Source organism: Phycodurus eques, chromosome 13, assembly GCF_024500275.1.
Source record: "Phycodurus eques isolate BA_2022a chromosome 13, UOR_Pequ_1.1, whole genome shotgun sequence".
In the NCBI taxonomy this organism is placed as follows: Eukaryota; Metazoa; Chordata; class Actinopteri; order Syngnathiformes; family Syngnathidae; genus Phycodurus; species Phycodurus eques.
In genome coordinates, this window is record NC_084537.1 from 5,876,048 (window position 1) to 5,891,332 (window position 15,285).

The 15,285-nt window shown below is 38.5% G+C and overlaps 1 protein-coding gene across 1 annotated transcript in view; it reads left to right on the forward strand.

The window, feature by feature from the left end:
* The window catches only part of carmil3 (capping protein regulator and myosin 1 linker 3), a 94,542-nt gene that overhangs the window by 21,480 nt on the left and 57,777 nt on the right, over positions 1 to 15,285 (forward strand). Inside the window, 3 exon segments of the mRNA XM_061694237.1 lie at positions 3,788 to 3,882; positions 4,163 to 4,233; positions 10,552 to 10,625. Coding sequence (XP_061550221.1) covers positions 3,788 to 3,882; positions 4,163 to 4,233; positions 10,552 to 10,625 — 240 coding nt within the window.

The window sequence follows — 15,285 nt, forward strand, 5'->3', positions numbered from 1 at the left end:
TTTCATTCCAAAATGCCACCGCCACCTAGTGGTTACAAAAAAGGTGTAGCCTACATTTTCATTCCAATATGACTGGGTACGTATGACTGCATTTATGTACAGTTATGCTCATAAGCTTACATACCCTGGCAGAATTTTTAATTTATTTTATTTTTTTCTTTTAATATGACTGATGAATGAACAACAACCATCATTCATTTCTTTATGGTTATGTGTTGTTTAATGATAATGCTTTTCTGAAATGCTTGACCTTTTAATTTGAATCCCATAAAAATAAAATTAAATGTGTTTGGCCTGGCCCTTCATTTTTTCTTTTAAGAATTGTACCCATTTTACAAATTCTGCCTGGGTAATTAAACATCTGAGTACAACTGTGTGTTTTCTCATTTACTAAATAAAAGTAGGGCTGTGAATTTCAAAATAAGAACAAGTAAATTAAAAAAAGGATTACGTGCTCAAATAAAGTGCTTATCTTCATAATAATTCTTTAAAAAACTAAAAAAATACAGATAATACTTCATGTTTTGAGCATATGGGTAGAAGCAAAATCATGCATTGTAAAAATGCACTATACATGGGTAGAGGGGTTTTCCAGAATTTTGAGGTAAACTTTGGGGGTACGTATTATACATGGGTGCGCATCATACACGAGAAATTACGGTAAGCATTGCCAGGGTTACTCAAAACGTGACGTATGGCATTCACATCAAATAGTTCAGTTTTGGTCTCATCGGACCAGAGAATTTTGTCTCTCATGGTCTGCGTCCTTCAGGTGCCTTTGGGCAAAATCCAGACAGGCTATGATTTGCCTTTTACTAAGGAGTGCATGGCTTCTGTCTGGCCACTCTTCCATTCAGGCCTGATTGGTATATTGCTGCAGAGATTGTGGTCCTTCTGGAATGTTCCCTCCTTTTTCTGTACAGGAACACTGGAACTCTGACAGCGGAGCATTGTGTTCTTGGCCACCTCCCAAACAAAGGCCCCTCTTCCACATACACTCTGTGTAGACGGGCGGACAACTCCAGGAAAAGTCCTGGTGGTTCCAAACTTTTTCCATTCATAGGTAATCGAGGCCACTGTGCTCACTAGGTGGGACAATCAAAGCAGAAGTGTCTCTGTACCCTTCTCCAGATTTGTGCCTCTGGATACTGCTGTCTCTACGGAGATATCCAGACAATTATTTGACTTAATGCTTGTTTTGTGCTCTGACGTGCACCTAACCTTATATAGATAGGTGAGCGCCTTTCACAATTCTTGTCCAATCAACTGAATTTACCACAGTTGGACTCCAATGAAGCTGTAGAAGGATGATCAGTGGAAATGGGATATACCTGAGCTCAATTTTGAGCTTCATGGCAAAGGCTGTGAATAATTACCTACATGTAATTTGGCAATTATTAAAAAAAATGTATTCATTTGCAAAAATCTCAAAATTGTATTCACATTCTTATTATGGGTTGTTGTGTTGTAGAATATTGAGAAAAAAATAAAACTAATGTGGAACAACATTTGGAAAAGTGGAGTGGTGTGAATATGCACTTTACATACAGTATCTCATATCCTTATTTAATGTTCTGTGTAGAAATGCTTTTGCTTTTTAAATCACTAAGACCTAATTTATTTTTATTTTTAAAAAAAAATTTAATTTAATTTTTTTAATTCTCACCACCCATTCCATGTCCTGTGCCCATCTGTGCAACACTCACCCACAAACTGCTGCTTCCAGTTTGCTGATCTTTACTGTGAAATTGATGTTTTCTCTTGTGGTTATATCAGTGCTCGTCCAAGCCTTTTGGTCTGCGTAGTATTTGCATTTGAGCTCAAGTGGTACGCCTCGCTCCAGAGATTTCTTTCAAGCGGTTTTCTTGTTTTGTGTGCACCAGGCCAGCATTCATACTGGAGCAAAATAAGCTCCACCGGCAGAGCAATTGAACTTTGCTTTCAACCAAATTAAACATGAAAAGTGTTAATACCACCATTATCTCGACCGCAGTTGTCAAGTACCCTTCAGAACTTTTGACAATAGACTCGTAGAAAAATTGTATGTACTACTAGTACATACAATTTGTGTTTAAACAGATTATTTAATCTGTTAAACAAAAGTAAATGCTCAAAAGTTTTGCGTTACATGACAGTTCTTCTTAAAGCATAATTTGCAGTTTATTTTTATATTTTAGCCACCCACATTTGGCCTGCATTAGTCAATCAGACAGTTGAGCAGAAATATACCTTTCACTCATCTCGTCAAAACATTACATTGATATTTAAATAAATGTCACTATCGAATCTTTTTATATTCGATTTTCCTATTGATTATTGGTCGAATAATAATTGCCCAGCCCCCACTTTTATTTGTTTACTTACTCACTACTCACATCCATTTTATTGTCATTTATGAGGGATGGACTACGATCCTTAAACTGCATATGTTGATACTGAGTGTATTATATAAATTTGGTGTTTAGAATTTCAGACAGCAAAGTGCTAAATGGTTAGCAATCGCAATTAGCATTAGCGCGCTAGGTCAAAAAACGCTACCAACCATTCAGATCACTCAGAAATCGTGTTATATGTACAATACACATCTAACAGTGTCTTTAAAATCACTTACAGACGCTCCTCTATTGTTTTTGGCAAAGTTTATAGTGGCCCAACACTGTGTCCGTCTGCAATAAATGTCCATGTGAAACATTGGTTCCGGCGGCGCAAACTGGTTGAGCGTTTTTTTTTTTTTTTTTTTTTCCCCATTTATTGTTTTTTTTAGTCCCGGTGGAGCTTCGAGGCAGAGATTTTTTGTGGAATTAGATTTACTTATTTATTTATTTCGCCAGCCCTAATTTCAATGTTGTTGGTACTTTTTTTATTAAACCATCTTACCACTTTCCTCTTCGGTGTGTTATAGATGTGTCTGTAGCTGTGTAATTCAAACAGTATTTCTTTTTTTTTTTTAGATTTAAACATGGATCAAAAGTGCTCGTTCATAGATTTTGAAAACTATTACTATGCCAATTTTTGTCAGAAGGGTTGGGTACTGCAATGATGAGAAAAATCCTGAAAATGCTCGATGAAATATGTTGTGGTCGTCTATGGCTAGATTTAGCAAAAAGGCAATTTGTTTCTTTTTTAAAGCTTTATTTAATAAACAGAAGGTCCTCCATTCACGATGGAGTTATGTTCCTATGGCGATGACATGACCTGAATCAGTAATTGAATTTAATTTCAACCCAATATGATCTATCACTGACTTATGCAAATACAGTTTCGAGTATACTTAATGTAAATATTTGTATGAAAAATTATTCCAGGCCATAAGTACAAAAATGATCAAATGAAAAACAGTATGGCAGTAATTGTGCTACGTGACAATGTATTCTTACGGCTCGTCATAGTCTGTCACTAACTTATGCTAACACAATAGTGAAGTCATAATTACAGTAACTACTTATACTAAGCCATAAATATAAAACAATAAAATAAAAATGTAAAAGTATGGCGGTAACTGAACATGCCCTCTGGTGCTGTATAATAGCGTTTTTTTTTTACACCACTGTGAAAATTAGTTAATTGCGCATCCTTTGTAACCTCAAAATGTTGTGTTGCAGTCGTAGTCTGAGCACCCATGTACGCAGTATACAGATGTTCATGCAGTCTGTATGTTCTGATATTGCAAGTAAAATTTTTTCTGTGTAACGCCCTATGCGAGCCTTTACTTTAGTGTTCAAAATCCATTAGGGTACCTTTTGAGAAAGTGTATATTACAGTTGCAATTCTCTCTCTCATCTTTCAGTCCACCTATTTGTCGAGCAGAAGGAGACATGACTGATGGAATTCACAAATATTCACCAATTTCAGAGTCATCTTTAGACTCCCAGAAAACTTGCGGTGAGTCTACTTTCTGCTCACTGATCTTACGCTCATACAGTACACGATGTACACTCATAGCGTCCATCCGATTATTGGCTTGGTGAATTATACAGTCATTTGTAAGTGATCGGATCTAACTTTTTTGGTATGTAAACCTTGTAATCGACAAGCAAAAGTCAGTCACAGTCATGCACCTTAATGTTTACAACTGAAATCTCCATTTACTTTCATCTTTGCTATTTTTCTTTCCCCTCTTCATGCTAGGGATTAATTTGTTCTTATCTCCCTTATCATTTAGGAGGCTTTTCAGAGACATATGCAGCTCTTTGTGACTACAATGGAATTGGGTGCAAAGAGGAAGTGCAGTGGGTAAGGAAAATTTACAGGCTGCACAAATCTGCTCCTCTTCGTGTTTTCTTGTGTATTATTTAAAAACAAACTCTCTCTCTCTCTCTCTCTTATCTCTCTCTCTCTCTCTCTCTCTCTCTCTCTCTCTCTCTCTCTCTCTCTATATATATATATATATATATATATATATATATATATATATATATATATATATATATATCGATATAGATATAGATATAGATATATATATAGCCGTGAAAAAAGTATTGGCCGCCTTCTCAAATTCTATTTTTGCTCAGTTTCCCCACTTTAAATGTTTAAGATCATCAAACAAATGTAAATAGACAAGTATAACCCAAGTAAACTTAAAATGCTGTTTTTAAACGATGATTTCATTTATTAAAGACAAAAAAAAAACAATCCAAAGTTTCCTGACCCTGTGTGAAAAAGTATTGGCCCCTATACCTTTTGTCCTGTTCAGCTGTTAGGTCAAGCAGAATGGAAGATCTGTATCCCTTTTATGCCAGAACAGTTTTACCGTGTCACAGTGGAGTTTTTAAGCTTTCGCTGTGGTTTCTTTGTATTATAATTGAAGTTTATTGAGAATCAGAGTCGAACAGAACAAAGTTTCTCGAGGGGAGAGAGAAACAAAAACAAAGCACTAATTGTAAATGGGATGAGAGAAGTAAGTTATTACATTATCTACAACAATGAAACATTAAATATGAGTGTTGCATGGGGCTGTAGTGCTACACCCTGTGAGGGAAGGACAGGACAAGATAGAACAGGACAAGGACAGAGAAGAAGCATGTAGGACAAGGGTCGTGAACCCGGCTGTACAACTGAAGTGTGGTGGGATTAACTATGTGAATTATAAAAGTCTACAGGACGAGAGTATAAGTGAGGGGATACACAATCAATTTGCATATTCATGAGTTATTTGTCGCAATAAGTGATTGGCCCCACACCCAGTGAAAGAGTCCCAGGGGTGTGTGCCTGCAGACACATGCAAGTGAATTGAAACCGTTTTACATGCACGAAGACTAGCCCCCCCCTCTACCTAATAACTGGTTTGGCCATCCTCAGCAGCAACAACTGAAATTAAGCATTTTCTACAACTGGCAATGAGTCTCTCACATCTCTGGAGATAATTTGGCTGATTCTTCATTGCAGAATTGTTTGAATTCAGCAAAAAAGGAGGGTTTTCGAGAATTTTTAAGTCATTCAGAAATTAACTAGCAGGTGTGTTTTGGATCGTCGTCCTGCTGCAAAACCCAAGTGCGCTCCAACTTGAGGTCACAACCTGATGGCTGAACATTCTCCTTCAGGATTTTCTGTTAAAAAGCAGAATTGATGTTTCCAACAATCACAGCAAGTTGTCCATGTCCTGAAGTAGAAAAGCAGCCCAAGATCATCACACTACCACCACCTTCTTTGATTGTTGCTATGATGTTCATTTTCTGAAATGCTGTGCTACATTTACGCAAGCTGTAAAGAGACACACAAAGCTCAACTTTCATCTCCCTATAATATTCTTCCAAAAGTCTTGGGAATCAGTCAGATGCCCCCCTCCCCAAAGTAAGACAAGCTTTTACAGCGGCTGAGATAAGTATTTAACATGTCACCATTTTATTCATTAAATATATTTCCAAAGGTTGTATTGACATGAAAATTTCACCAGATGTTGGGAACAAGTCAAGTAATCCACACAAACAAAGAAAGTGGAACAAATAAGGTCAGAAATTAAGTTTTGTGTAATAATGTGAAATGACACAGGGAAAAAGTATGAACACACCAACTGGTATTTATTTAATACTTTGTACAAAAGCCTTTGTTTGCAATGACAGCTTCTAGACGCCTCCTGTATGGAGAAACTAGTCGCATGGCAATGAGACCTTTTTGTAGGCCATAAATTACGACTGAACCATCTTATATTCATTTGCACTGACAAGGGGCTGGATTGTTGTTTGATTATTGATAGATTTTAGGTGTTGTCTTGGCTTTCTGTGCCTTTTTGCACCTCCCTTTCTTTGTGTTCAATATTTTATCCAATTTTGACACACAACTTAATTTCTGATCTTATTTGTTCTACTTTCTGTGTGTATGGATTACTTGAGTTGTTCCCAACATCTGGCGAAATTTTCAGGTCAATAGCACCTCTGGAAGTATATTTAGTGAGACAAATAGTGACGTGTTAAATACGTATTTCAGCCGCTGTATATTCTTTTTTGTCAGCAGTGGTTTTCACCTTGAAACGCTGCCATGGATGCCATTTCTGCCCAGTCTCTTTCTTGTTGTTTTGTCATGAACACTGACCTTAACTGAGGCAAGCAAGGCCTGTAGTTCTTTAGAAGTTCTCCTGAGTTCCTTTGTGGCCTCCTGGACGAGTCATTGCTGTTCTCTTGGGGTAATCGTTGTAGGCTTTAGAAATGGCTTTTGTAACCCTTTCCAGACTGTCATTTACTTTATTTCTTGAATAAAATATTATGGTTTGTGAGACTGCATTTATCCTTGTATGAAGCATAAAGGAAGAACAACTCCTGGCTAAGCTTAACTGAACACTACACCTGCTATTCAATATGTACTCACATTTATTATTTTTGGAAGTCGTAGTAATACTTTACACCAAATGGTAGAATTAAACTTATTTATATTATCTGTGGTGAATTTAATTGAAGCCTTTATAAAGCTAAAGCCACAGGACTGCAGTAATAGACAATAGATGCTCATTTTGTTGGATGTTTATTGTGCAATACAAGCATGTTCAAATAATAATATTTCATAATTTTTTTCTCAGGTACACATGTAGCTGATCTAAAATTTGTTACCTCACAGATAATATAATAGTACAATGTTGGATTAAATCATATAACGGTTTCCAGGTGGAAAAATACAATACTATTGTTTTTTTGGCATGCACAACTAACAACCAAGAGGTTAGTGATCTCTTTTCAAAGCTGATGGCCAAAACGTTAATGCTAATAGCTGTAACCTGACCTAAACTTGACTTATCAGAATCATTTTGCCAAGTATGTCAAAAACACACAAGGAATTTCTCTCCGGGAGTTGGAACCCGTTTAGTACGACAACAGAGAGTCAATTGACAGAGAATACTTTTGAGACATAAAGACATTGAGAAAACTGTCACTGAGCAATAAAAGGTTGCTAGTAATGCCGGTACAAGAAGGTGCAGAGTCCTCTAGCATTTAGAACAGCTTGAATGACTAATAGAGCAGTAGTCCGGTGCAGTGACCATTGTGCAAAGGGCGCCAGGACTTCAAGAAATGTATGCAGTTTAAAGTGACTAGTAGTGCAATGATCTGGGACAATGTCGATGGTGCAAATGTTGCAGATACTACTTAGTTGATTTTGCAAATGGTGTAGATGCTACTCAGGCACATGAGTGGCCAGTATTGGTCAATAACAGATATGCAAATGGTGCAGGGAAGCGAGACTACTACAGTGAGTGCACGAGTAATGTATAATTGGCCAGACAGGAATGTGACAACAACTCAAGATAAAAACATTTGTAGCATGTTGCAATGGAATTGTAAGTTACCTGTTTAAGATGCTAATGGCAAGAGGGAAGAAGCTGTTGGAATGTCTGCTAGTTCTAGTTTGCATCGATCGGTAGCGCCTACCTGAGGGGAGGAGCTGGAAGAGCTGGTGACCAGGATGTGGAGGGTTCAAGAGGATTTTACATGCTCTTGTCTTAGTTCTGGAAGCGTGCAAGTCCTCAAGTTTTGATTGTCCGTAGCAGTCGGAGTTTGTCCTTTTTTTTATAGCAGCACTGTGATGGACTGTGATGGAAGAACACAGGACTGATTCGATGACCGCTGTGTAGAACTGCCTCAGCAGCTCCTGTGGCAGGCCGTGCTTCCTCAGAAGCCGCAGGAAGTACATCCTCTGCTGGGCCTTTTTGAGGATGGAGTTGATATTGACCTTCCACTTCAGGTCCTGAAAAAAAACAACAACACAGTCTGCACCTCGTCCAGCCACATCTGTGGTATATTTTTATTTGAGAGTCATGCACCTCATACGACAATGCAATTCCAAACATGTCAAATGAAAACAGTAGTAAACACAACAACAGGAGAAGCGTTTTGGTGAAGACTAAAAATGCAGTGAGTAGTCATCCAATCAAAAATGTAGTTCAGTTTGAAGAAAATGTTCCTTTGCCATCTCAAATGTATTACTTTCTTAGAAGGGTCTTCTTTTGCTGTTGAGAAATTACCAGGACCTTACTACAAGAGTTCCTAGGAGAGTCTTTCGCCTTTATAAAGTGCTGGCTGTTATTTAATCTGGGCAGTTAGTCTTAGTGCCTCTTGATTGTAACAGTATCACACATTGTTAGCATAATTTCGCTTTAAGTATTTTTATTGTTTTGTGTGTTGCCTGGGCTGGCAGACAATACTCCTATGTGTATTGAAATACACTGGTATTCAAGGCTTTTATTGTTTTTTTTTTGTGCACTTGTGCTAAGTGGTTTTGGTCATGTGTAAAACTTTGACGTTAGCATTTCTAGCCCACTAGTTTGAGATTGTTAGGATTTGTATTGCCCTTTTCTTCATACTTGGATAATGGTAGCTCGCCAAGATAAACCATGCCCTGTTTTCCTTGCTTCTTTCTCTCTATTGTGAATGAGTGTATAAAAGAGAAGAGTTCCTGTGGTGTGAACGTTCTAAATCCCTGATAAAGTTCCCAATTCTGTACAGGTGATAGATACTCAGTTACAGTGTTCCCTTTGTTATGACACTGACACGACACAATTTTGTCTGTGCACACATTGGGCCTCATTCCAAAAAAACGGGTGATAAATTGTTTGCGCACACTGTCGATGGGTGTGTCGCGAGTGATCGTGTAAGATCCCCAATAGCAGGCGCTAAATTGCGTATTCACTCACTGTAACAGATTGTGCATGCTGTTGGCAACAGATGTAAATTTGGTGGAGATTGATTGATTGTTTTGCGCTTTCAGTAGCTCTGATGGTTTTCACCGTGGAACATTTGGGAGAGCACCACAAGCACAAAATGAATTATAAAATGTTGGACTTGTGTTAGAGAAACAAACATATCACTGACTTACAGAAAATCCATCGATGGCTCCAATAATTTTGGGGAAGCCAGCAGATTGTGTTAGATTTTACTCGTCCCGAGTGCGTGGCAATTGGATATGGGTATGTACCCATTCCGCATAACGCTGTGTTCTAATTTTAAGACCGCACACCAGAAAAACTGCATTGGGAGAGGTCGGCAGTAATTGTCACAGTGTGCTGAAATGACCCTGTTGCAAGGAAATTCAGATTTGAAAGGAGTTTTGTCATTTGTGACATACTGTAGGTCCCATGATTCCTTCTTGTGACTTGCTCCAAGTCAGCCCTTAGAATTATTAGATCAAAATTTGCATTGCTGAATAGAAAATACAGTATGTTGAGTTAATTTTTGTTTCTAAAATTTCAAAAATGTTTACACGAGCTTACAAGTACTCCCCGCCTCCTCTCAAATTGTCTGCGCTACGCTTGCACTGGTTGGTGTGCGGGTTTCCACCTACCTTTCAGACACTATTTAAAAATGCAAAATTAGCCATCGCAATTCATCTCAGGTTTTATAATTCAAATTGTGCATTCTAAACTAATCTATTTGCATATACTGCTCCCAGAATGTGCAAAACAAAACTCCATGGGAATTTAACATTAGCTAGAAGATCAGCTTCCACAACTGTTGGCATGAACAATCAAGTTTCGTGCCTGTTTTTGCATATGCAAACCTTTAGTACAACCCCAATTCCAATGAAGTTGGGAAGTTGACCCTGTCCCACCTTTTTTTAAATGTATTCCAGACATAAAATTCAAAGTTAATAATTATTTGCTAAAAACAATAAAGTTTGTCAGTTTGAACAGTAAATATCTTGTCTTTGTAGTGCATTCAATTAAATATAGGTCGAACATGATTTGCAAATCATTGTATTATGTTTTTATTTATATTTTACACAACGTCCCAACGTCATTGGAATTGGGCTTGTAAATGAAGTCCATAGTCTCTATCATTAACCTATGCTGACACAGTAATTGTCAGAATTACAGTAAATACAATGAAAAACACTTTTAGGCCTTAAATATAAACTAACAATGAAAAAAATAACCAAAAAAAGAGCAATTTACTTTTACTGTGGTCAACTTGCTCACTGGAGTTGGCGCATGCTCGTTAATTGCTCGCCGTTCATAAACATGAAACACAACCTTATTGACTATAGTGCTGTTAAAATTGTTGCATTGTAATGCCATTCACTCTCATCTCCTTTTTCCCATCTGACTTATTCTCTCATGTATTTCCTCTTCAGGATGTTGACACCATCTACCACTCTCAGGATAACCGGGAGTTAAACTTGCTGGATTTCAGTCATCTTGACAGCAGGTGACACAGTTTGTATCTCTGTGTGTACTGTTTGTTCGCAATTAGCAGTGAGACTTTGAATACATTTTCATGATCGACTATGGGGAAAGGTAAGGATTAAGCAATTTGTTAAATTTCAAGGGGTGCAGTAGTTTTCTGGCAGAGTTTTCTATATTTTAGATGGCCAAAATACTATGGCATTTAAGGTTTTAGACATTTTATTTCAAGAATTATAACTTTTTGCAACAGTTCTTTTAACACATCAACACACATGAAATGCGTTGAAACAGTGGATCTCGAGGCCCAACTAAACCTTTTCATTAAAGTTCAGAGGACAAAGAGTTTCAAAAAATTATTTAACTCTAGAAGCCCTTTCCCAACCACCACTGCCATTTCGAAGTGATTATATAGCAGATATACAGCAGTTAAAACGATAAATATGATGCAGAATGCGCCTTCTGCTTTTTGCATCCCACGCCTTCCGGTCTTCCTCTCTTTCCGGCGCTGTGATGTCACACAAGCCGAACATCCTGTTCATTCGGCATTGTGTGTTATTGTTCCGTGCTGTTGTTCCCGTCCTTGTATATTTGTTGTCGTATGATTTAACGATGTCACAATGGTTTATTGTGTGGCATTTGGTTGTACAAATGGTTAGAGCAGCGACAAGTTTTTTTTTTTTTTTTTCGTTTTTTTGGCTTTCCAAGTGAAAAAGGAATACATGACCAGTGGATAGGGAAAGTCAATCGACAGGGGAAGAAACGTGGTCAGCTAACAAGCATGCCAAACTCTGTGCTGATCACTTCGAACCGGCATGTTTTTGAGAAAGACTTAGCAGAAAGCATTGGATACAGAGGTAGAGGCTGAAACCAGCTGCGGTGCCAACTATTTTTCCTCCGGCCACCGGGACCTCAACCACCAGCAACAGAACTAAATCTTGCAGCCGCCACGTGTAGCAGCGAAGCGGCGCAGACAAGAGGTGAGTATTTCCTTGTATATACCTACGACTCTATTATGGTTACAATGCACTGGGGAGTAGGAAAAAGATCCACGCAGTAGTTTTCAGTACTGATGTCTGTACTTTTGCCTATATGACAAGCCAACAGAGACTCTCTGTGCGGTGTGTTATAACGCAAATTGAGCGAGAAGCACACAATATATAGGAATACTGCATACTATGTAAAAGGTTGTGCCGTGTCACTGAAACATATATGAATACATAATACGTATAGTCATGCTAAAAAATATTGGCACCCCTGGGGTTCCATTATTTCAAGCCATGACTGTATAAAAAGACATGCTTTTGACATACCGTCACATCGAGCCAGTGGCCACTCTCTTTTTCTGTTGTACAGCTGCTAACTTGGCTGCTCGTCGTCGTCACCGTCTGATCGGCTCAAACATGTACGCTTCGACGATGCCAAGTTCAGTTGGGCGCTACTGTACATCGAAATGCTCCTCCTCCACATATTCCAACACGTTGCTTGCCATTGTGTATACTGTGTAGCGGGCTGTGTTTGTCAATTGCAGCGTCACTTCTGGTAGTCCTTGCGGTAGATAAAGTAACCACACCCCGGTGTCTTGAGCTTCGGGTATGTTCGGGGAGAACTCCATATGCGTTATAAAAACCGTTATAAAAACATAGCCAAACTATGGTTGAAAACTTGCTGGAAGTTACGTGCATGTAATACATAACATATAAACTGCAAATATGAATTTTAACTGACCCCATAACATCTTTGTCATCTGACCTTTAAATGTACATGCTACATAAAGCTAATCAATTACCTACAACTTCCTGGTTAATTTGGAAGAAATATAATAAGCACATTGAGAGACTATAAGCGCAGTCTAGAGATACAGACTAAATTTGGTGAACTGACACGTTTCATTTTCCACTCAGTATATTGGGTTGAAAGGGGATTGGAATGTTCTGAATTCTTGTTTCCATGTCGTCATTGCATTGAACAAAATTATGCTGCATAATGGAGTGGAGAGGGCGCATAATTGTTGTCTTTAGCCGATGGCTTCGCTGAGATGGCTTCGCTGAGATGGCTTTAGCTGATGTCCTGTTGTTTCGAGGCAACAAACTATTTGAGACTGACTCAACAGTGCCACTGCTGATTGCAGCCCAGTAGTGCACGCCATTTTAGCATTTTAGACAATTAGTCAACAATAAATTCAAGCAAACACCTTGGCAAGATTTTGTTTTAATGTTGTATGTTTAATTTGCCAGTATAATGTCTCAGCACTGATAAGGACAGGCAGGATAGAAAATTGATGAGTGGATAATGTCTCGGTATTTGGCTATATACAGTATAATTACCAGTTACGAATCACCAGTAAGCGATAGGTTAGTCATGTGTTTGTGTGCCTTTGTTGATGACTTGTTTGAATTGTTTGGAAAATGTGCTTGAAAGTGTATCAGTAAAATAAATGGCCATTTACACCATACACGATTTCATCCAAACAAATGGAAATGATCTTCATCATTATTTTAACAGACTTTACAAATGCTTTGGTGGTGTAGACATTAATAAGCAAACTTTGGCCTGATACCATCTTTACTTGGATCTTTATTCAATACGCAAGTGTTTTTTCAGTCCATGAATCCCCATTAGCTGTCAGTTCTTATTTTACTTGGTCTTCCATTGAGAGGTTGTCTCAGAGGAACATCCCGGGGTCTAATGTTGAGTGCATTCGTCTGTCACGTCTCTCTCAGGCGGCGCAATTCCAGCTCTCCTCTTTTATTGTCTCGTTCCAACTAGTCGGTAGGGAGGGGGATGATGGGGAAACGAATGATATTCTTGTCATTGTCTGAACACAGGACGTCCATTGTGCGTATTATACATAAGTATAGTAAAAGATCGAAAGCTCCTTCACAGTAAATTGAGTAGTATTGTGATTTAGAAAAGCTACCAGTTAGTTTTAAATCTTTTGATGTATACGTTTACATCATTTAGGTTCACATTTACAATGTTATAATTCATCTACTGTCGTATTGTGTGTAAATATTGAATACATGCTAGGTATTTTCAACCTCCACATGGCCATTGGCATGTTAGCTGTTAACTGGCCATTGGCATGTTAGCTGTTAACTGACATAAAACAGCATTTTAACAACTACGCAACTGCTCTAGGCACGCTGAGAAATATTCTGATAGCGCCATTGTGGAGGCTTGCTGTCAGAGGATGTCCCAGCATGCCTAGCGCCGTTGTGGAGTTATTAAAATGCTGTTTTAAGTCATAAAAAGTTGTAATAATGTGAATGGTAATCGATGTTATATGTGGTTATTCCCCCTCTGCACCTTTATTTGTGTCGTAACTATTTTTTTTAAATTATTATCTTGCACCCGGAGTGAGCACGTTAACCGGGCACATGACCTCGTTAGCTTTTATTATGTTGTGCAAATTAGCAGTCGTGTCAATGGTCACATGGCAGGTGGAAAGCAAAGCTGCCGTGTTTAAACTAAAAACTTGGGTCCACCGCAGAGAGAGCACTATTATTATTAATAGTGCTCTCTCTGTGGTCTCTCTGGTCTCTGTGGTCTCTCTGTGATTTAATTATCAAAAAAATTAGGAGGGGATCACCACTAACATTTATTGCATATAAATATATCAATGAATAGAGAGTAATGGGTGCGCATTTTACATTAGTGATGGGCACGGCAGTTCTTTTGAGTGTGCTGAATCCATCGAAACAGTTCATTAAAAAGATTTGTTCACCGAATCGTTCAGTTCTTTCTTCTCCTCAGCTCTCTTTATTCTTTGTCTTTGAAACACCCCCGCCCCCTTCTTCCAACACACACATAAACACACGAACTGACCTGTTGAAGGTAATGTACTCAAGTCCCAACTAAGCACCAAGCTGTGGCCAATTCTGTAGACTGACTGACCTGCTGCAATGCATATCCTTTTGCACTAAGCCAGAACAAGATGGACCAACAGACTTCATGAGTAAGACATCATGGGTCAATTACACATTCTGCTGTCAAAACAAAAATCAAAAGTCTGTGTTAATGATAAATCTTGACACCACACATCATGTTTCTCATGCAGGCTCAGCTGTTGCTGTCAGAGCTGACGCACACCCTGTAGCTTGGCTGTGGCAGTCACTGGCAACAGGACCCCCTCTGGCTAAATCACACATTCACTCGCCTTGTCTTTGATTCTTGTTATATTTCCTTGTCTTCCCTTGGGATTATCCTCATTCTCTCTCCCATCACTGTGTCATTGCGTGTTTGCACAGTGATGCACAGCAGGTGGCGCAACACCGTGGGTTTGGTTGGACACTATGGGACATAATAAAACTCCTTAATGTAGGCCCTCATTCAAATCTACATAGACAACACAAGCACTGTGAGAGAGACCCCCACCCAATTTGGTTATTTTGTTAGATTAATGTTTGCAGGATTGTGCAAAAAATATATTATGCATTTCTTACATCAATCACGGTTGCTGATTATTGTTCTCTGTTTGAGTAATAGCACTTCAAGCCTTTTGTAACATTCTATACTACAAAATAGGTAAAGTGCGTATGATTATTGCTGATAGGATCCGACCGATATTGGTATCGGCCAAAAGTTAGATAGTTGGATCGGGACAACCCTAGTTTTGTACACTTTGACCTTGAGTCACTCACAAATACGCACCTTTAGACACTGACATGTGACAAACACACTTC